This window comes from Hipposideros armiger, unplaced genomic scaffold, assembly GCF_001890085.2.
Source record: "Hipposideros armiger isolate ML-2016 unplaced genomic scaffold, ASM189008v1 scaffold_134, whole genome shotgun sequence".
Taxonomy (NCBI): domain Eukaryota; kingdom Metazoa; phylum Chordata; class Mammalia; order Chiroptera; family Hipposideridae; genus Hipposideros; species Hipposideros armiger.
The window spans coordinates 430854-453332 of record NW_017731484.1 but is presented as its reverse complement, the minus strand read 5'-3'; the positions used below and the strand labels follow the sequence as shown (position 1 = coordinate 453332).

Genomic DNA, 22479 nt, shown 5'->3' with positions numbered 1-22479 from the left:
TGCCCGCCAGTCCCAGCAGTCTCCAAGGCATAGGAGGTGCCTGGTGAGGGGCCAGACCAGTCTCAGAAAGGCGCTACAGTGGGTCGTTTGGGGGCCTGTGCCCCTTCCACGGAGTCTGGCCTCCCCAAGAGCCAAGGACTGAGCTGTTTTTTGGTTTGGTATTCATGGGGGGGTTTAGCATGGAAGGCAGAAAACAAGCATGTTTTGGGGACTCTAAGGCAGAAATTATTGCACGGCCTGCATCTTATAACCTTCTTTCTTGCCCGCCCCAGCCCCTTGGTTTTGCCCACCCCTCTGCTTCCCTGTTCAGTCCCCTCACTGTTATCCAGCCACTTCCCTGCTTCCTGAAACCAAACCACCAGCCGGATGAGAGAGCTTAGGACTCTGTCCGCTGGGAGACCTGTTGGCCGAGGGAGGCGTGGAGTCAGCCCAGATGATGGTGGCAGCTGTGCTCAGCTCCCGCCAGCACAGCACACACAGCTTCTCCATCTCAAACTGGGAGGGGTGCAGTTGGGGGAAGCAGCAGGGTGTATTTGCATTTCCCAGAACCCCAAACATGCCCCTGAAGAAACTTGGCAAGAAACCTGGAGAAAAACCACCTCGACAGGATTTGAAAAGGTAACCGGCCCATTCAGGAACCTAAGAGGAGGGTTTGGGACTTTGAAAACGGCCAGTTCTTTTCCATCTCTGCTGTCCGCAGGCATGTGGGAGACAGCCTCTTGGCCACGGTGGGAGGAGAAGGCTGGCTTCAGCGCCACTCCTGCCAGTTCTTTCCCCCTGAGCTGACTCAGCCACTGCCTATCATTTAACAGTGCTGATCCACTCCAGAATTCTGCCTCCATGAGACCCAGGAAATTAGTATCTCCAAAGAGCCAAGGTTCTCTTTCTGGAAGAGTTCCAAAACCAATCGCGTTTTGGTGTACACAATGCCCACCACTGACAGAAAGCCCACACTCCTAGCATGCCACCCAAGAGCCTTCGTGACCTGGCCCCAGCTTTGCCTGCCGATCCTTAGGGCTCAGGCGTACTAAATAACTCACCATTCCCCAACATGATCGGTGCCTTCTCTTGGCTCTGTGTGTCCACACTGGTGACTCTAAAGCACACCTCCAACGCCTCCTCCTCTGTGCAGCCTTTCGAAGGCCACCCCACTGCCCCAAGTCCCACTGTGTTCTACCAAGGCACTCTGCATGTTCTCTAATTTTTCTGTTTATCACACTGGATCACACCTAGATGAGAGTGTATCTGTCTCTCCCTTCACCCCCACTGGGAGCTATTCAAGGGCTGTATTCCCTTCATCTCTGTACCATCGTCAGTGTCTCAAAGTGAATAAAGAAATGTCTGTCAAATACAAAGGTGGAAAGAAACTCTTAACGTCCTTATGAGACAGAAACCAGGGCGCCAAGGCTCCCGAAGGAGCCCTTCTTGCAGGACTCCAGCTGGTTTTGAGAAAGCCTTCCTCCATGGGCCTCTGGAGACCCAGAATAGAGCACATGAGGTAACAATTTCATGACTTCCAGTCCAGGGTCACTGAACAAGGGAGTTGGGGAAGTATAACAGGTCATATGGGATAGTCTATTTTAATGAAACTTGCTATTTATATATTTACACACAGAAAAAAGGAAAAAGAAAACAAAAATAGATATTACAGCTTAAATTAAAATGACAACTGAGCACTGTGGGCTGGAGGTGGGATACCCACCCAGCAGCACACTCCCCCTGATGTGCCATCTCAGGGCCTGGAGACAGAATGGCAGGAGGGAGACCGGAAGTTCAGCCCACAGATCACCCCGTTCTCCTCCTCAGGGCTTCCTTGTAGTTTGTTCCTGGCAGTCAACCCTTCATGTCCTTCTTCCGGGTCAGGAAGGTGGTTGGGTACAGGGAGTGGTGTAGGGAGCAGAGGTAGGTACAGGGCAGGCAGGCAAGAGTAAAAGAGGGACCCTAAAGAAGGGTGAGTCAGGGTGGGTAGCTAGGAGTTAAACAGGAGCAAGAAGCTTCTACTTGTTATCCCAGAACCTGCTTGGGGGTGGGGAGGAGGAGGGAGGAGGAAGAAGAAACAGGGAAGGGGAGATCAGAAAGGGGAGCTGGGGACTTGTTTATCTGTCTCTTTTGGGCAGTTCCATTTCTTTATGTTAATCCCAGTCTGAGCCAGGCCCAGAGAGGTTCCAGTGACAAACTAGTGGTTTCTGTCCCAGCGGGACAGATGATTTAGGAAGCGAACCACAGCGCAGGCAGGAAAAGCTGGCGCTCTCCTTAGAAAGACACAGCACCTGGCTCCCGGGGAGCAATGAAAAGGACATCGGCCTTGGCATTGATGCAGTAGGTGATGACGAGCGAGCAGATGAGGACGCCGAAGCCCACGGTCAGGGTGATGAACTGCAGGGGGAATGAGGAGAGGTGCTCTCAGATGATTTCAGTGCAGCCTGGGTAACTGCTTGGGGCTGGGAGCCAGGACATCGGAATTCTGGAGGTGGCTCCAAGCACCAAAGGCTGAACAGTCACAGACAGCATTTCCCCTATCTAGAGACTTAGTCGCCTCATTTGAAAAGAGCAGTTCTTGCTTTTATCTTCTATTACTTAGAGTTTAAGCATCCTGAAGGCAGGACCCATTGACTTTCTCTTGTGGCAATTATATTACTGACTTCCTTGTGACAGGTACTCGGAATACATGATTGACTCATCCCAGCTATGCCAGGCAGGAACGCCAGTGGGAGCGGAGCTGTGGAAGGGTTACCCACGGACCACATGGTAAGGAGTATCTCCTTGGTTTTCTATGGGAGCTTATCTCCAGAATGAACATGGACTCAAACTACCAGTCAAGACAAGCTTCCTAATGGGGCATGGAAGCGAGTATGTGACAAGGGGCAACAGAAAGACTCACACAGATCTTTGCCACCCCCCCTCCCCCATCTCACCTCAAGCTCTTTGCTGGCTATTAGAAATATCCGGGCGCTGATGTCTTTCCAGCGGCTCTCAGTCCATGTAGAGTACTCAGTAGAGCCCCACTGCCCGAGTTCGAAGGCAGGAGACAAGGCCCGGGCCAGTCGTGCTGTGGAACGCACACACTGGGGCAGTCGTTCTGTCTCGTTGGAGTTGAGAGGGCCCTGGACCCACATGTACTCATACATCTACACAGGAAGACAGGTCAGAGCACAGCTGAGGTGACCCTTTCTCACTCACTCCCTTTATCCTTTACATGGTCCTTTTTCACCCAGGCTACTCCTCTTCAGCACTCAAGTTCAAAGGGCTATATCCCTCCACCTCTCCATCCCAAGCCCTTGGGTCCAATTGGGCTAGAAGATCCTCCAATTTTCCCATGAGAAAGAAACCCCTGGGGCACTTCCAACACCCACTACCACTCACATCCTTGTTTTCATTGGGAACTTTACTTGGATCCTGGCACTGCTCTCGGGTAAGGTTGATCACCTGGCCAGTCAAATTTGCCAAGGCATACTGTACAACGTAAGTCGTGTTCGTGGGGCTTGAGACAGCGATGTAATGCTGAAGAGGCCCGTCACCTGATTGGAAACCACAGGAAAGGGAGGATTGGGTGGGTGGAAGGTGAAGTGCAGATGGGCAGAGGCAGGAAGAGCCCAGGATTGGCCAGAGCCACAGAACAGGAGGTTAAGAGAAAAGGATCCAATAAGTATCAGAAGAAAGAAAGGGAAACGGGGAAAAAAGAAGAGAGAGAAAAAAGAAAAGAAAAAAAAAGATTAAACCCAAATGATGACTTTTTCTCTATTCTTTTCCTTGGCTAAGGGTCCCATTCCCGCATCAGGTGCTTACCCAAGTAGGACCTCAGGTCATGCCTGAGGATTGACTGGAACCATGAGTTGTTGGCTCTAACCAGAAAGCCATAGAGCAGGCGGGTAACCTAGGATTGGGATAAGGAGAGAACCTTGTGATTTGGAGCCCAGGGACAGGGTAATTAGTGGAGATCTAGTCACTAGGTAGAAACCTGACTGGCCAGACTCTGAGGTTAGGGGGGCAGTGGTTGGTTCACAAGGATACAGACGAGGCCAGGCCGGGAGCGCTCTGGGGCATTAGGGGTCCGTCCTCACAAGCATATACAGGCATGCTCAATTCCAAGGTATGGGAGACCAGGCAAGGGACATAAAAGACGGAGCGGCTTGCTGTGTAAATGGACAGAAAGGAGTCAGGGCTCATTTGCTCTTACAGTTTGGGGATCAGCCTGAATGGAGTCACTGAAGTTGCTTCCTCCTGCAAGCTGGTAAAGTGTACGTCCCAGCACCGTGGCCACATCTGCCAGGGCCTATGACAGGTGGGGAGGGAAGCTGAATGGTCTACCTCTTCTGCCCCCAAACAGCAACATTCTAACCATCGTCACTGTGTTGCCCGTGCTCCCACCAGGTCCAGACCAGTGCTACCTTGGCAGTGTCCGTCACAAAGTTCAGGTCCTCCTCAGGGCTCTGCCATTCAGGAAAGCTCACATTAATGTTCTCAGCAGTGTCGTAAACGCTCTGGTAATAGCTGCCAAGAAAGCCAGCATGAGCCTTGGCTACACTCAGCCAGGGCCCCGTCCCTTTCGTCCCTCAAGTGCCCCTTGTGCAGCAACTCAATATCTCAGTTTTCACCATCCAGGAAGAAGGGAAGAGAAGTTAGGATCTCATATTGAAGAAAGTGTGGAGAATGGGGAGGTAGGAGTGAGGGTGGGAGTGGCTAAATACAAAGACTTTCCTCACAGACAAGGTGGAAAAAGGTAATAAGATCAGGATGCAGGGATCGCCTTCCTGGGAGCTCTTTAAACATTAGAGATACTTCTGTATCATTTGGGCTGCAGATGTAACAGGATGGCTAAAATGACGTTCAGAGAAGCCTGCCACACATATCAGAGCAATTGTGTGACTATCCCAGTGAACATTTATATTGAGAGTGGCTGGGAGTAGAGGGGGATGAGCTCATCTGTTCACGAATGAATACTACTACAATGGGTCAAGCCACCCTGCCACTCCTTGGGCAACCCCGAGGAGACAGATCTTAGAAGAGGGGATACGAGGAGAAAGCTCCCAGACTTGACCATCAATAGATGCCTGTCCCATACAGAATCAAGTTGGTATAGAAGTCAAAATGTGTTCAAATAATGAATCACCCCTCACCCCAAAGTGGTGCGGGCAGCATACAGGGAGAAGAGTTGACCCTATGCACCAGAACTGTTGCTGTCCAAAATAAATGAGAAGTGTTACTTGGCTGAAGTTGGAGAACCAGAGCTTAAGCATTTTCACTCAGAAACAACTTTGGCCTGTTGGAAGAGTAGAAGGGAGGCTGGGGGCTTAGGAGTCCAGCCTGAGTAAGAAAAGAAGTCCCCTATTATCCCAGGGCTCAAGTTAGGGGCAGTTTAGGGGTGCCTAGGACCAGGAGAGGGGCAACTAACAGGCCTTATTCCTTTTTTCTGGTGCTCCCTCAACTGCAGGGGACACTACACCCTCACACTGAACCACATGCACTCATCACATGGCAAGAACATGTAACATATCAGAAAATTTATTGTCTGCGGCACCCTCGGGATGGGCCTCAGACAGGGACAGCTCACTGCCCTACTCCCTAAGAAGCCCATCATCCTTCCAGCGCTCTTGTTTGAGATGATGCCCTCTGCCAGCCAGCACTCCTGGGGAATTCAGGCCCCTGGAGAGCCTGGGAGAGGTGGAACCACAGGGAGGATGACTATGCAGGAAAGGACTAAAGTGAGGACTGTTTTCTAAGATGAACATTAAGTCAAATGAGGGGACGAGTTAGATGTGAACAAGCCACTGAGCAAAGAACACAGTTTGACCTGAGGTTTTAGAGCGGGTGGTGTGGGTAGAGAGAATAGTGATCTTTCTTGACACAGAGGGCATTTCTCTCTATGGACCCCCAACTGCAGAGCGGACTCTCTGAGAAGGAAGAGGATGCAGGCTAGGTAATTCTTACCGATTATGGAAGACAGAAGCGTGGTCAGCGAGAACAACACCAGAGATGTTTCGAGCTCGAAGAAATCGCTGCAGAGAAGATGGTGGGAGCGGCTGGGACTGGTTCGGCCTCCGAAGGATGACAGTAGGGACGCCAGCACCACTCTTCTCCAGTGTGGTCAGGAGATGCTCCACCTGGGGGGGGGGGGGGGGGGGATTAACTCATGGGAGGCTGGGGAATGGCAAGCAGGTCTCTTTTAGGCCTGAAATGCTCTCTTGAGGAGTTGCTCTAAGCCCTCCTAGCTCTAAATTCCTCAAGGGTTTTGGGCTCAATGCCCTCTGAATTTCCTGCAGCTCCCACCTTCCTTTTAAAATTATGGCACAAAGAAGTAAGGGGCCTGTGCTTTTCATATTTATAGGTAAAGTCTATTGTCCTCAGGATTCTGTCTTATCCTCAGTAGATGCTTCACTTATTATTTGATATGGAGAATTAGAGGGGCAAATAATAATACAAAACAGGTAATCCAGTCGGTAAATGCTGAAGGAGCCCAGAGCAGGGATGATACTGAAGCTGGAGTGGCAGAAAGAGACCTTATGGAAAAAAGAAACCTAACGCTGGACCGAGAAGGGAGGGAGAGGCTTGAAGAGGTAGTGAGGAAAGTGGAGGACAGTTGTGGTTGGGAGTCTGACATGCCAGGAATGGGGCAGTGCAGCCTGGACAACAGGACCCATGGGGCAGCAGGGAGAGAAGGGAGCCAGCAACCGCCCTGTCCTCGATGGGCTGTGACAAGGTCACCAAATGATCAGAGAACTACCCATCCAGAGAACCAGTGACCTGAGCTGCGCTCACGGTTCTTCCTGGGGAGCTGTAACAGCTGTGGTGTTCACCCTTTGGCCAACAACCCACCTAAGGTCCTGTCTCACAGGACCTGTGAGGGGTGGTGGGGATAGGGCCAGGGTGAGGGGGTGCCGGTATTCAGAGCTGTTGAAAATGGAAGTGAGGGGGAGAGATGCTCAGATTACCTGGTTCCGTACAGACTCATTTTTCTGAGACATGGGATCTGTGTGCATCCAAAGCTCTAGTGAATTTCTTAAGGCTACCTGGGGGAAGAATGAAGAAGCAACATTTATAATGTCTTCCAGCCCATGCCTGGGAGAAAAGGGTGGGATCAGAAGAGAAGTGATGGTACCTGCAGTGAGGACAACAGAGGAGGAAGCTTTAAGTCGGAAGGAAGGGTGTGGGGACACATGCTACACACCTGTCTCAGCTCCACAAATGAGTCAATGTTTTCTAACTGCACAGGAAACTTGCCCTTCTCCATATCATAGACCATTCTCGAGCTGCCAATGTAGTCAAAAGTTTCCTGAGGGGTAGAAACGGCAGGAAAGGGAACAGAGATTCCAAAGGGTTAGGGCAGCCTCAGTTCCTTGAGGTCAGACCATCAAAGCTCTCGGTATGAAGGCTACTGTCTCATGACATCTCAACTGCTGCCCAGCTTACACAGTCACGTGACCGGGCCCTCCTCTCCAGCCCACCTCCCAGCTGTGACTACCCCTCACATGTATGTATCACAAGACTTCTTCTCCTTTTTTTTTTTTTAGCTGAGCTATCCTGCCACCTGTTGGCAGCTCAGCTCGGGCTGGGAATCAAACCGGTGACCATTGCTCAGAGCTCGCACTCTTGAGTGAGCTCTTAACCAACTGAGCCACTCGGCCAGCCCCTCACAAGACACCTTGAGCCTAGAAATGGGTAGAGTTGCCTCAGGAAAGCCTGAAGTGTACATCAGCTGCTCTGTGCCTGCTTCTTGCCCCTCCCATACCTCCGCCTCCTCAGCCATAGCTGCTGTTCCCTTACTCTAGGGCTAGGCTGTGGGGACAGAGGGAGAGTCAGGAGCCTCAGGGCTTTGGGGTGGAGGTGACAGTACAAGGGGTCCAGAGAATAAAAGTAAAAGGATGACTCAAGTAGATGGCAGCAGTGGGGGAGGGAGGAATGGGTAGTATACCACTTCCAGGTCCTAAAATGGGAGAATCTGAAAGGGAAACTCATGTAGACACATCCAGAAGCTCTCTGCTGAATAACAACTTAGGTCAAGTGCTGAGATCTTCCCCAAACAATGGCTACTCCCACCTTTACCCACCCCTCCCCACCCTTAATTCCCGGCCATTCCACTCCAGCCAGAGCCCTTACCCCTTGGAAGAAGACAAACATGACGTTGCGGGGCAGGGTGGTCACATCAGGTGCCTTGTGCAAAGCTTCAGCTGCCGCCAGCTGAGTGACGAAGGAGGCAACAGCACTCTCAGCCCCTGGGGCCACATTCCAGAAAAAGGAACGGCTATCCAGCTGGGTCCAGCAGAAAAGGCAGGGAGGTACACTTTGAAAATGGAAATTAGGACCAGGCCCCAGGCCCCGTCTCCCGTTCCAGCCAAGAGAATATTCATGTCCTGGAGTGAGGGCTAAAACCCAGAGTCCCATGGCCCAGATCCATCTCCACTTGAGGTTTCCACACTGTAGCAACTCTGAAACCTGATATGCTCAACAGAGGCCTTCCTGCCCTTTCTGTGCCAGCTCTGCCCACCCTAATCAGGGGCCAACACTCACCTGGGTGGCAGCCACCACAACCCTGTCATCAGGCTCTAATGTCCCAGATACATTTATAGGCTTAAGCATGCTCCATACGTTGTAGTCAGACAGGGGATCACAGACGATTTCTGAGGACACCAACAGTGAGATGTCAACGGGTGTAAGGGAGAAGGCAGCTAAAAAGAAGGCATGGAAGACCTCTCTGACCAAGGCCCCATGGACTCTGTGAGTCACGTTCCCTATCTCCACTGCTCTAGATGGGATCCTTTGCCACCATCCACTTCAGAAGTGTTTCCACTTCTCCCACCCAGTGCTTCCTGACTGTGGCCATTCCTTCCCCACAGTGGTCTCCCAACATTCCCTGGCCTGGTCCTCTTATCCCCACTCAGCACACCCAGCATGCCGCGGATCTGTCCTACCTGGGTTGATGCTGAAGGTGCTCTGGATGGAGCTGCGTCGCATGCAGGTGACAGTGCTGATGACAGCGTGCATGTGTGAGAAGAGCTGCATGGCGCACAGTGGGAAGGCTGGTGCTGAGCCATTCTGACTCAGGTTGTGATCTCGATAGCACTGGAAGGGGAGACGGACCCCAGTGAGGCAGGTAGCTGTGGAGTCCCTCCCACACTTCCCAGCAAGAAGAGGGTCCAGCTCTATCCTGAAGCTACTCCCACATCTGTCCCTGAGCTGTAGTTGTCCTGGTACAACCACAGGATCTATAAGGTCAAAGGAAAAATCCATCAAGAGGTGCGAAGGGGCACAGACTCAATGACTTAGTTGGGGCAAATGAAATTACCCTGTACCAAATAACCTGGCCCAATTTGGAGTTTCAGCCACAGTTCCCAATGTGATTTGATTAAACAGCACTGAACTGGAGATCAAAAATCAAATTCAAGACAGCTTGGACATTAACTCACTATATAACTTTGGACAAATCTCTTTACTGCTCTATGTGTCCAAATGAAGAAGCTAGACTAAAATTAGAGAATATTAGAGCTAAAAAGAACTTCAGAAATTACTGAACTAAATCTCTCAATTCCTAGTCCAATGCTCTTTTTACCATACCAGGGGCTCTTAACCTGGGCTCTATACCTTGTTTCGTATTAAACACCCTTTACATTTTCTTCTAGCCTAAAAGCCTTTAATGCTGTCAAGGCAGGAGAGAAATGGGAGAGGGGAAATGTGAGAAAAATAAACTTCTTGGCTCAACCTGAAGCAACTCTCTTTCAGAGGGTGCACTAAGAGGATGAGACTCCCTCCCAAACAAGAGGAGAGCCTAAAAAATAATTCTCTTTCTCACTGGAATTGGTAGGAGCTGGCAGAGTAATTACCTGTTTGATGACATTGGTTTCGTTTTCATCTTCAAGAAGAAAGATGGGGAAACTAAAGTCTTCGTAAGCCAAGCCATTGCCCAGGTAGTTCCACTGGATTTTTCTGCAGTGCGCAAACTCTGGCCCATAGGAGTTGGAGTAAACACCTGAAAGGGAGGCGGGCAATAAACAGGATGTTAGGACACGAAGCACTTAAGGACCACGTGCGGGAAGAAGGCTAGGATATTATAGTGTTGGGACTAAGCGATGCAAAGAAGCAAGTATCAACATGTCGCCACCTATAGTAAAATGGATACTGGTTTCAGGGAGCCCCACGCTGGCCAGTTAGGGATCTGAGCATGTGACAAAAAGGGAGGATGGAAGGTTAGTGGAAGAAGGGGAAGCAGGAGAGGGAAGGGATGAGTGGCAGAGACAAAGAAACACTATCTTCTGTTAGGGAGTCAGTTGCTCACACTACACACAGACAGACAGATACCACCACCCCATCCTACACAAATACATGAAGACATGAGACTGATGCAACAATGAGCTCTGGGTGACAGCAAGCTCCCTCAATCCTTTGGGGCTCTTACCGAACCCATCATTGGGACACTGCACACTAGGAGAGAAGCCCGAGGCAGGACTGGGCTTGGCCAAGGACACTGCAAGACCGGCAATTCGACTGGTGCTCCCCTTCAGCTTCTCCATCACCTCCCTAGAATAGGGAGGGAATACCATGAAGGAAGACAGGAAGGTTATCAGGCAGCCCAAAATCCTGCCCCCAAGGGTGGAAACAAATGGGGAGTTAGGGGAATCAAACTATTGACTCATTTTTGCCTTTTCAGTCTCTAATTTCTGAGGACTGACCCAGCGTGAACTCAGGGCTTAATCTCATCTACCCTGTGCCTGAGTAACCCTGGGCACCCCTCCTTCCTTCCTGGGGCCTTTACTCACTCGAGCTCTACTTGTAAGGTCACGGAGACGATTCCTTTTGATGGTGCATCTTTACTTCAGAAGATCACCCTACTCCCTGCCCTGATCAGACCAGAGCAGCCAAGGGAAGCTTTCACTCACAAGTGTGAGGACTGTTCACTGAATTTTCCCCTCTGCACGCGTTTCCAGCAGGTACATGCCGTTCTTACCTGGTAAAGAGTGTGCCCTCCAGCAGAACCACGTAAGGGGGGTTGGGACCATCAGTCAACACCCACTGCAGGTCCTCTTCTTTCTCCACTACATGAATAACCCCTGTGTCCCCGCTAATGGATGCTGCCAGGACAGAATGGGTCAAATTAAAGCTCTAGAATTTGCCTCACTGATTCTGCAGATCATCTATCTCCCAAACATGTCACAAGACATTTGGGTTAATGTAGCTGCATCTAGACTTGAACGAAAGAGCTGAAAGGGTTCCGCTAAGCTTGAGGGCTACCAGGAGGGAATAGAAGACAAAGGAGCCAGGAAGTCTACTCATGAGGTCTCGTTCACTGAAGGTGAGAAAAGCTCTGAGATCTTCATTTTCCTGCCCTCTTCCTTCAACCTCATACGCCGTCCATGCAAGACTCCACGACAGCAGATACCAGTGTGCAAACCTGTCTTTTCTCCAGGAAATGGCAGGCTCTAAATCTCTAGCTCGTTGGTTCTAGCACTGAATCCTTTGTGAAAACATACGTGCAGACTCCGTTGGCCTCAGTAGCCTCCCTGGATCTCCATTCCTTTGCCCTATCTGGGAATAACTTTACTTGCTTTTGGCCAGTTTTAGGTAAAGTTCATCAAGAACTCTGAAGTCTCTAGAACAGAGCTTCCCAACTGATGGGCCCTGAATGGATTAGAGATGTGCTGATATTGATTGCCTTCATTTCTGGGGACCCTAGGCTGGAGCAGACGCACCCTTTACCCCAAGAGGTCCTACAAATATCATCCATTTCTGTATGTGCCAGAATGCCACACAAATAAAATTTTCTATGTATCTCATCACATGACAAAGATTGGGAAGCACTACAGTGGAGGATGGATGACCCTGAGTTCTATGTAGCAATACCCCTCAAATCCCTAGTGATCTATATAGAGACATCCTAGGGTCTCCCCACAAGTCTTCTCCCCACTCAAAACTGGATGTTTTATTCATAAATTGTTTTAGAGCAGTTGTTCTCAACTCTGTGTATCAGAATCACTTTGGAATTTTTAAAAATACAGATACTTGGGCCTTAACTTAGATCTACTAAATTAAAATCTCTAAAGGTAAGGCCCACGCATGTGTATTTGCAAGACACGTTATTTGTGGTTCTTTATTATACACAGCCAGGCATGCACATTATGGCTCTCTAGACCAAGGCACTGAAATATCTGTAACTTGCATGAGACAAAAAACATAAGCACTTTTAGACTGCCAGCCAGGTAGTATTTTTCTCCCATGGGATCTGGTATAATCTAGACATGAAAGCAGGTCTGCAACATTCAACTATGTCTCATATATAGCAAATACTTAAGTTCATGTTGATAGTGACAATAATAAAATATAGAGGAATATCAGAATCTGGTATAACTTTAGTAAAGATCTACCTGGAGCATTTGAGATCTTGCTCCCTTGCATGTGTCATGAGTTTGGGTCAAATAAAGTCTCATTAAAAAAAAAACAAAATCTACCTACCAATGGCAGTTCTAAGTAAGATAAAAGACAGCAGTCCTTGTCATAGTATTTAAAACATGGGCAAAGGTAAAGCTAGTTTGGCAAATAAAAAATATATAACTTCAGGGCTGGCCGAGTGGCATGGTGGTTAAGAGCTGGCTTGGGATGCCAGAGGGCCCCGGTTCGGATCCCACATATGAGGGCCAGTGATACTGCCCTCTACAGCTAAGATGCTGAACAACAACTCAACCTGGAGCTGGGCTGCCATGAGTCGCCGGATGGCGTAGGCTGCAGCCCCTGTGGCAGTGGGTTGCATGGGCTACCATGTGTAGCCAGCAGAGCGTGAGCGACCAGCAGCCGTAGTGAGCGGCCGTCCAGAAGCCGGCGACTGATCTGCCTCGCCCGGGAAGAGCGCAATGATGGTGCCAACTTGGGTCAGTGAAGCAACGTCCTCCACAACTAGACTGAAGAACAATAGGACAGCAACTTGTCTGTTCCCCTTCCCCCAATTCCCCAGCACTGTTCCCATCCCCGCAATTCCCCAATAAAAATCTTAAAAAAAACAAAACAATATATATATATATATGTATATATATAAAACTTCAGGTCCAAGGAGGACAGGAAGAAGGCAAGCTATGACACTGAAAAAATCTGGATTCTAATCTAGGTTCCAATGAGTGACTGTGTAGTCTTAAGTAATTTGCTTCCTTTATATAAGCCTTCAATGAGAAGCTATTCCACCCCTATCTATTTCATACTGTGGAGACAAATTAAGAAAGGAAAGAAAGGAATGAAAAGAAACCTATATACATAAGACCTTCGAACACTGTAAAAGAGTCCAACAGAAACAGGGCATTATAATCAGAAAAATCAACCCTGGGTCTTTCTCCTTCGTTTTTATCATGATAGCAACTCTGGTTAAAGAGAGCGCAGCCTGTTCAGGACAGACATATATGATGAAGTAAGACTTAGAAATGAGTAGGTTGAAAAGGAAATAAGATCTTAATGAGGAAGTGGCCAGAGTCCAGCCCCTCCCCACTTGTTTCTCTGTACTGGCACTTGGCTTTATCTCTAGAGGCTACTGCTTTGCTTCCCACAAGGCTGCTCTAAGAACACGCAGCAGAATGACTCATTCCCAAAGGGCATATCTCAGAGGCCAGCTCCAGGAGAATGGGGTCCTAGCCTTTGCACTAATGTGGGGTTCTAGTGAGATCAGCCCACAATGAACCTGGCTCCCGTCTGTCCACAAACCCAGTTTAAGAACTAAGTCCAGCAAAAATTTTATTTGGAACTGTTTAGAACCAATGAACCTACTCCCAGTACTTCCTGTAGCAAACACCTGGGACAATGAACATTAAGAGGGAAGGATGGGTAGAAAAGCAGTAACTACCACCTGGAGCAAGTCCTTTACTTCTCAGTGTCCCAAATTTCTCCTACGAAATTGGAAGGTTTCAGAAAAATCACACAGTACTGCTGAGACCATACTATTTACTCAGCATCATCAATAAACATTTATTAAAGGTAGTCTGACTTTCGGCTTTGTGCAGGTATATTCTGTTTTTATATGAGTAAACTGAAATTCAGAAGTGACTAATTTGATGAAGGAGCTAAGATCTGATTCTGTTTCCTGCTTATTTGCAAAACTACATTCAGACAGAGCTACTATCCACAGAAAAAAATCTGAAGACAGCGGGTTAAGCAGAAGAGGAACTGGGATTCAGCTTTCAGATCACACCTTTTTTCCCGTCATAGTTTTATAGCCATGTTGTCATGGTACCCTGTTTTGGAACACATTTACAAAGCATAAAGACAAATCCAAATGCTTTACTAATTTCTTTTGCAACTATTTGGCTTTATCGATGCCTGCTGAAACTTCAAATAGTTCACTGCCTTCAAGAAGCCCATTTTGGTTCCAAAAAGATCATTCAGAGTTCAGGTGATGACTGGATTCCATAGAATATGAGACTTCTTTCTCCTAAGAAAACAGTATAGTTTTCTACTTGACCCATTGGGTGGTGAAGTCCTGGCTTGGAATCTGGACCACCAGGGCTCAAACCCTGGCTTCATCTTTAATAGCAGGATGATCCTGAAAAGTTACTGAACTTCTTTAAGTCTCACTTAGTTTCATAATTTGTAAAATGAGATAACAGGACCTACTTTGTGGGGTTGCTGTGAGGATTAAATGAGATGCACACGTAAGAAGCTTAGTATGTAGCATTAAATGTTAGCTCTTAATAATTATCTTGCCTGGTTTGACAAATGGTTCTCTACCAGCTCCCATCCACATAGCCTAATCTGTATGCTGAGACTCCCAAGCAGTACTTAGATTTTTATATCTAGGGCAAAGACTGAAATATCAATGGCCACAAACAAAAATCCCAACCTCAACTCACAATGGCAGCCAATCTGATGAGTGGCATTGAGCAGACGGACACAGGGAGCTGTTTTATTTAAGGGGATGTAGATCTTCCTCTCCACTGAGTTTCCCCAGCACAAACCTGATTGAAAGATAAAAAAGTGTTAGGAAAAAGTGAGAGATGATAGTACTAGCCTCCATCTTATCATTAGCTCACTGTATGGCTTGGGTATATCATACTTTCTAAAATGGGACTAATGTCCATTCTTCTCACTTCTTGGGTACATTACTGGAACACATAAATGCATCCAGCTATGTGCCTCAGATTATTATTACAAATATTACATAGAGCAACTGACAGTAAAGCTAAAAGAAAAAACTTCTTTTGTCACAGGAAAGGCATTTAATCTCAGATGTACCAGCTTCTGGTTGCATGGGTGACCACACTTCCACTTTTCTATCCTGTATGTATATTACAAATTAGTTAATAAGAGTTCCAATCTAAGATTATAGATTACAATTTAAAACATCTTTCTGAGACATATTTCCAGGAATCTAGACAGAATTGGGAGAAGACTTATGCCACACACCTGTCAGTTCATCTAACATCAGTATATCATTTGTGTGTACTCAGTGTGGGGCAGCTATAGTTTCTTCTTTGGGGATCTTTAAAAACAGTGTAAGCTTGGGGAAGGTATGGTCACGGTTATATACAGGCATGATTGAATTTTAAGGCTTGACAAACTAGAAAGCCATATATTAGAAAATAAATGCGTGTAAGCAACCACTTACATACATTATAAATACCTAAAGTTCCTTGAATCATTATTTCATGGTCTAAACATTTAAGAGTACCCCATATCCTACCTTTGTCTCACTTTACTGATGAGACAAATTGAGGTACAGTGCGGAGACGCGGGTTCATGGCGGAATCAACATGAGAAATAAATGAATCTACTAATAAGCGCTGCACTGCACCCACAGAACAAGGCTGTTTTCATCCTGAAATGTCTAAACGCGTTGGGAAGGAAGCTGAACTCTGACATCTGTCTTTTTGAATTGTGGGTGGGTGGCTGGGGCCCTGGGGGAAAGGAGGGATCCGGATAAACTGGGAGAGAGTTGGGCTGGAAGTCCAGGAGGAGGCCTGGAGGAGGAAATGGGGCGACCCGACGTCCCGCGGGAGAGAAGGGACCTTCGGGTTCAGGTAAAGGGGGAACTTCTGTCGTGGGAACGAAAGAGAAAGAGGATTTACAGGGTTGGGGGACAGAGGGGCAGCGGGAACCAGGAGAGAGATGGTGGCGCTCGCGGCTGGGCCGATCCGGAGGGTTCTCCTTACAGACTGGAACTCACGGGCGGGGGAGGCCTCACCTGCCAGGAGGACGCAGAAAGACAAAAGGCAAAGACCCCGACATCCCCGGTCGGCCACAGGGCCACCCCCAGCCGTGGCCATCTTGCCTCTCTGCGGAGCGGAAGCCTTTGTTCCCCTCCGGTCCGGCTGTGGCCTCTCTAGGCCCACATCGGCGCCGTCTCTGTGGCCCGGAGCTCCAGAGACCGGAAGTTCGTGTTTGGAGGCACTTCCGGGAGCCGCTCCAGAGGGCCGCTGACGTGGAGGCAGGCAACCGAAGGGCTGCGGGGAGTGCCGGGGCTCGTATTAGGAGCTCGGAGCCACAGGCCTGAAGGATGCTAACCAAATTCGAGACCAAGAGCGCGCGGGTCAAAGGTAGTAGAGGTGGAAAGGGGGAGCACGGGAGCTGGATGTCAGGGGCGGCGCTGTCACCGGGGAAGAGAGAAGGTGGGCCGAATTGGGCCCCCGGTACGAACCCTGAGGAAGATGGACCGGAGGGAGCCTCGACCTGGCCGGCGGTTCTCTAGCCCGCTCTGTGGCGTGTTCTTGGAGTGTGATTTACCTACAGTGGTTTCTACACCTCAGGAGGGCCCTTAGGCCCGTTTTCTATTCTTTCCCTTCTCCTCCACCTGGGGCCTGTGTTCCCGACTTTTATTCCTCTGCTCCCAAGGCCCTGTGACCTGTTGGCTTTCTGATGACCGTATTGTAGGGAGTGCCCTTGGGGACTGAGTCGCGACCTCTGCCATTCGTATCCAAGTTAGTAGCTTTTTCGGAGATGAGCACTGGCCACCTCACTTAAGGAGGCTGCACCAGGTCAACATCCAGTGCCTCCATTGGGCTTTATTTCCTACTTGGAAACAGGACATTTAGGCCTGTAACCCCCAGTCGAGTCTGAGCTTGATAAGGTTGCCAGGATGCACAGTTAAATTTGAATTTCAGATAAACAGTGAATAATTTTTGGTATTGTTTGTGGTTAACCTAAAATTCAAAGTTAACTGGGCATACTTATTTCTTAAGTATGGCAACTCTAGAGCTTTAGTATCAGTGGTTGGGGGTGGAGGGCAAATAACTGAAATCGCAGCAGTTGTCTCTAGAATGTTACAATGGGAAAGGCAGAGAAATAAGGTCTTCTGAGATTTGGGAAAAAGTATATATCCTGACCATTTAGTAAGATGCAGCTTAGCAAAGTGGTTAGGAACTTGGTGTTTGGAGTCAGATGGGTTTGCTTTGAAATGCTGAAATATCCATTAGCTAGGTGTGTGGCTTACTTAACATTTCTAAATCTGTTTCCTCATCTGTAAAATGTGAATAACATTTTCTAATAAAGGGAGTTAAAATGCAAAAGTATATGAAAAGTGCTTGTTACAGTGCCTGGCATAGACTCAGTAGCTCAAAACCTGTTCTTGCTAGCCAGGATGGAAAGACCTCCTAACACTATAGAGCAGCGGTTCTCAACCTTTCACAGGGGTCGCCTAAGATCATTGGAAAACACATATTTTCGATGGTCTTAGGAACCGAGACACCGCTTCTCTATCCGTCTCCAGGCCCACATGCAGATACGCCCACATACGAGTACCCAGCGACCCCTGTGAAAGGGTCATTCGACCCCCAAAGGGGTCGCGACCCACAGGTTGAGAACCACTGCTATAGAGCATCATACAGAGACCTCAAAAGGGTACTGCCTTAATAGGGGTGCCAAATTAGACCTACACTAATGGCTGCTGTGGACCCACCCTAACATAACTTAAAGGCAAGTCTTGATCCTTTCGAGACTTCCAAGTAATTTAACTGCATTCTAAAAACAAATTCTAACAATTTAAAGGAATATAACAAAGGTCCAGCACCTTATAACATAAACTTACAATGTCTAGCATCCAGTGAATGAATGAATGAATGAATGAACCTAGGATTAACCTAGCTCTTCTTTTTTTTTAAGATTTTATTGGGGAATTGGGGGAGGGAACAGTGTTGGGAAATCGGGGGAAAGGGGACAGACAAGTTGCTGTCCTTTTTGTTCTTCAATCTAGTTGTGGAGGATGTCACTTCACTGGCCCATGTTGGTTTTATCATTGCACTCTTCCCAGCTGAGGCGTTTGCTCACGGGCCACTGGACGGCCGCTCACGGCGGCTCACGGCAGCTCACGGCAGTTCATGGCAGCTCGGGAAAGCTCGCGCCTGCTGCCGGCTAGCTCCACTGCAGCCTACGCCTCACTGGCGACTCACAGCAGCTCAGCTCCAGGTTGAGCTGTTGTTCACCATCTTAGCTATAGAGGCCGCAGCGTCACTGGCCCTCATGTGGGATTTGAACCGGGGCTATGCTGCTCAGAGCTGGTATCCCAAGCCAGCTCTTAACCAACGAGCCACTTTGCTGGCCCCGAGCTGTTCTTTTTCTTATTAGAATTGACAGGAGGTGACATTATGGGGCTTACTTAATTTATTGGATCATTCTCTGTTTTTTTTCCAGGACTCAGTTTTCACCCCAAAAGACCCTGGATCCTGACCAGTTTACACAATGGAGTCATCCAGTTATGGGACTATCGGATGTGTACCCTCATTGACAAGTTTGATGAACATGATGGTAAGATAATAGTTTCTAGGAAGAAGTTAAAAAAGATATAAGTATTTATTGTCCTCTAGAATACTTTAAGTCTTGTTTGACATTAATTCTTTTAGGATTAAAGAATGTGGAGGGGATAGAACTGAAGAATCCTGAGTAAGAACCACCTTAGAGATTAGGAAACCCAGCTCTCTTTAACATATATTGCCTACCTTCTTCCCCAGGTCCAGTACGAGGCATTGACTTCCATAAGCAGCAGCCACTGTTTGTCTCTGGAGGAGATGACTATAAGATTAAGGTACAGTGACTCTGTCATTACTAGGAGTAAAGAACAGGAAATGGAGTTTAGGAATTGTGGAAGGGACTAAAAAGCAGTACCTCTTACTCATACAGAGCTCAGGCTTTTGACAATGTTATCCAGAGCACTTATCCAGCAACATTTATTGAATGTGTATACCAGACACTTTTATTTTTTGGGAATTCAAAAATAAGTAAGAAATGGTTTGTGTTCTCAGGAGCTTTCATTCTAATAGAAGAGATAAATGTATACCCAGATAATAGGTATACAGTTTAGTGAGTGATACAGTAGAGAGACAACCAAAGTGAAATAGGGAAGGGCATTCCAGGTACAGAGACAAAAAGGCATGACATAGCTGGATATGACACTATAATTAGTTTTGTGTAAGATGAGAGAATGGGCCAGATCATGGAGTTTGCAGTGTCCAGGAGTTTGGATGTTATACAGGTAACAAGGAACCATTAAAGGGTTTTAAATAGAGGGTTGATATCAGATTGACATATTTTTTTATACGATTACTTGCGTGGTAATATAAAGAAAAGATTGGATGAATTGGGCAAGACTGGAGGCAGAGATAGCAGTTAGGAGACTGTTGTATAAGTCCATGTGAGAGATTAACAGAGCCTGAGCTTAGGCAGTAGCATTTGAAATGGAGAGAAAGATGGATGTGAGCGCTTAAGGAAATGAATCGGTAAGTTTGTTGCATGGATGTTGGAGGGATGGTAAAGGAAAATAAATGAGATTACTTTATTTATCTCAGACTTCTAGCTTAGGTCACTAGGTGGAAGGGGTACCATTTACTAGGAAAGGAAAAACAAGAGGAGGTACAGTTTTCTGGAGTGGAAGAAAATGGTGTCTCAGTCTATTTGGGCTACTGTAACAAAATACCATAGACTGGGTGGCTGATAAACAACAGAAATTTATTTCTCACAGTTCTGGAGGCTACAGGTCCGAGATCAGGGTGCCAGCATGGTTGGGGCCTGGGGAAGGTCCTCTTCCAGGTTGCAGACTTCTGACTTCTTGCTTATGTACTCGCATGGTGGCAGGGGACGAATGCCATCACCTTGGGCATTAGGATTTCAACATAAGAATTTTGGGAAGAACATTCATTTTATAGCAGATGGGTAATAATTACCATCTTAGCGCTGATGGAGATATGTCTGCATTGGAGATGTATTTGGGAGTTGTCATCATGAAGGAGGGAGCCAAAGCAGAAGCAGTTAGAATATATCATTCAGGAATTATGTTGAATGAGAAAATAAACTGTTGTTTAAAAGGCAGAGAAAGTAAAATTAGTATAGGAAAGAATGACTTGAGAGGTTAGAGATGAACCAAGAGGGAGAAGCAGAAGCCTCTTAGACACCAATGAATGAGACAATTTGGGGAAGGAGAAAGTGGTCAGAATAATATAAAGACCTAGTAACCTTTGTATTGCTTATTTAGCAGGGCATAAGTGATCTTAGCATTTTAATGTGACGTGAGGAAGCAGAGGCAGAATATAGGCAATTCTTTGAAGAAGCTTGACTATTGTAAAGGCAAAAGCTGGAGCCAGAGACTTGAACCTGTATTAGAAAAAAATCGAAATTTGCCCTGTTTACTTCCACAGAAAATTTTTCCCAAACGATTAATATTTTTAAAAAGGAATTATCTTCCACTTATGTGAAATGTCCAAGTAGGAAAATTTGTAAAGCAGAAAGTAGACCAGTGGTCATCTAGGGTTGTGAAGAAACGGGGAGTGACTGCTAATGGGTATAGTTTTCTTTTGGGGTGATAAATTGTTCTAAAATTGATTGTGGTGATGTTTGCATAATTATGAATGTACTAAAAACCATTGAATTCTATGCTTTAAAGGGGTGAATTGCACGGGATTTGACTTATATGTCAAAAAAGCTGTGTAATTAAAGGAATTGCCTTAGCTAGCTGGTAGGTATGTAGTGCTACCATGCTGTGGTTTTAATTTATAGTTCTCTGATGAAAGGGAGATTATCTAGAAAAGTCATGTCTATGGTTCATCATATTGTTTGCTATATCCAGATTTACAAAGAGTCAGATAGGAAGCCCAGCAGGTGGTCAGTCTACAAACCCTATTGATCTTTAAGGATTCAGAGTTCTGGAGTTTGAAAGAGGACTATACAGGAGCCAAGACAATTTGAAACAATATGACAGTTTAAAACACTGAACTCAATAAGGGGACAAAAGGCTAATTACAAAATAGTATTTATGGTGTGACCTAGTTTTTGTATGAAACTCCAGCTCTGCTGTATACATGTATGTTTGTTTACAGTTGATCCAACAGATGAAGGTGAAGGTATCGGGACACTTTTTCACTTCCTGTGTTATTTACCTTTTCTCATTTCTACACATACCTGTTGAGTACCTGCTAAGTGTTCGCCACTGTATTATGAGCTAGGGTTATAGTATTGAGCATGATGGACAAGGACCCTGTCTTTAGGGAGCTTATATTCCTGTTTGGGCAGTCATACTTTTGGGTTATTTTAATTTGTTACAGGAAATGGTATTACTTTTTGTAATTTACAAAAGAAAATTAAACATTTTTTAAGTAAAACAAAGGAAAGGTTAGTAACAAGCTGGCCTGGAGAGATTATAAACAAGTATTAAAAGTTAAAAAAAGGCATCCCTGACCTTTCATTTTTGGGGACTTTTGGATGGGAAAGCAGGAGCACTTGCATTGGTGGTCCTGATTTCAGTGTGTTCTTCAGTTGTGTCCATTGATGTACTTTGGTGGTTGACTCAACTTCATATCTGAATAGGATGTTTCTCTGCTTTGTTCAGCCTGACTGAGCAGTAGTATTTCCCACAGTAATGAGTTAAAGCCTGTTTACATGGTAGATGGGTAGATGACTATAGATCATGAACATATTGGCATCATTTGCACTAACTTAAGAGCCTAAGAGAAGATGATGTCATATGTTACATTGTTTACTTTGAAGTCATGATATCTGTCCTACTTTTTTTATCCTGCTCTAAGATAAGTAAAGCACTAAGGGGTCTGTATTTAAGCTGAGAACACAATCATGCAGCATAAAGAAGTTTCAAGTTAAGCCTGGATAAGCATCTTATCTCATTAAACAGAGATGGTTTCTCCCCAAAGAAAGGAAAAACCTTTTCCATAGTTTTAGCTTTAGGTTTTCCCTAGCTTTGTCTTTTTTCCGCCCCGTGTGTTATACAGATGACCTATGTTTTCGTTCTTGGTCTTTTTAACCTTAAACAAGACTCCCTATCAAGGTTTCTACCTATTTAGAAATGCCCATATATAAATCCAACTTGTTTGTTGAGAAACCTGAGCCTTTTAGAGGCTCAGAACCCTTAGGTCCTATTCCTTAGCTGTATTTCCCTCTTTGCAGGTTTGGAATTACAAACTTCGGCGCTGTCTCTTCACATTGCTCGGGCACCTAGACTACATCCGCACCACATTTTTTCATCATGTAAGTAGCCATGGTGCCTCTAGTTTTAGAGTATTCTTCAGTTTCCCCATAGGAATCATC

The 22479-nt window shown here is 46.7% G+C and overlaps 2 protein-coding genes across 3 annotated transcripts in view; one reads left to right on the top strand and one right to left on the bottom strand.

Annotated features, from left to right (window-relative positions):
• Positions 1 to 1564: 1564 nt before the first annotated feature.
• NCSTN (nicastrin) lies at positions 1565 to 16302 on the bottom strand. Of its 2 annotated transcripts, XM_019649689.1 has the most exons (18): positions 16142 to 16211; positions 15641 to 15655; positions 14801 to 14915; positions 10937 to 11060; positions 10388 to 10509; positions 9816 to 9961; positions 8907 to 9057; positions 8506 to 8615; positions 8095 to 8247; positions 7166 to 7270; positions 6930 to 7007; positions 5929 to 6101; positions 4389 to 4491; positions 4178 to 4273; positions 3787 to 3874; positions 3364 to 3518; positions 2916 to 3128; positions 1565 to 2376 (listed from the first exon to the last, which is right to left on the bottom strand). In XM_019649689.1, exons 5-18 carry the CDS (start codon positions 10500 to 10502, stop codon positions 2254 to 2256), a joined length of 1809 nt encoding a protein of 602 aa, XP_019505234.1. In that variant the 5' UTR covers positions 10503 to 10509; positions 10937 to 11060; positions 14801 to 14915; positions 15641 to 15655; positions 16142 to 16211; the 3' UTR covers positions 1565 to 2253. The 2 variants fall into 2 exon arrangements, with proteins under 2 accessions (XP_019505234.1, XP_019505233.1); XM_019649688.1 differs by lacking the exon at positions 15641 to 15655 and having other exon boundaries at positions 14811 to 14915; positions 16142 to 16302.
• Positions 16303 to 16356: 54 nt separating this feature from the next.
• COPA (coat protein complex I subunit alpha) overlaps positions 16357 to 22479 on the top strand; it is a 56646-nt gene continuing 50523 nt past the window's right edge. The window contains exons 1-4 of the mRNA XM_019649613.1: positions 16357 to 16493; positions 18583 to 18696; positions 18900 to 18973; positions 22339 to 22419. Of these exons, the coding sequence (XP_019505158.1) occupies positions 16454 to 16493; positions 18583 to 18696; positions 18900 to 18973; positions 22339 to 22419 (309 nt within the window). The 5' untranslated portion in view covers positions 16357 to 16453. The remainder of the gene's footprint in view (positions 16494 to 18582; positions 18697 to 18899; positions 18974 to 22338; positions 22420 to 22479) is intronic.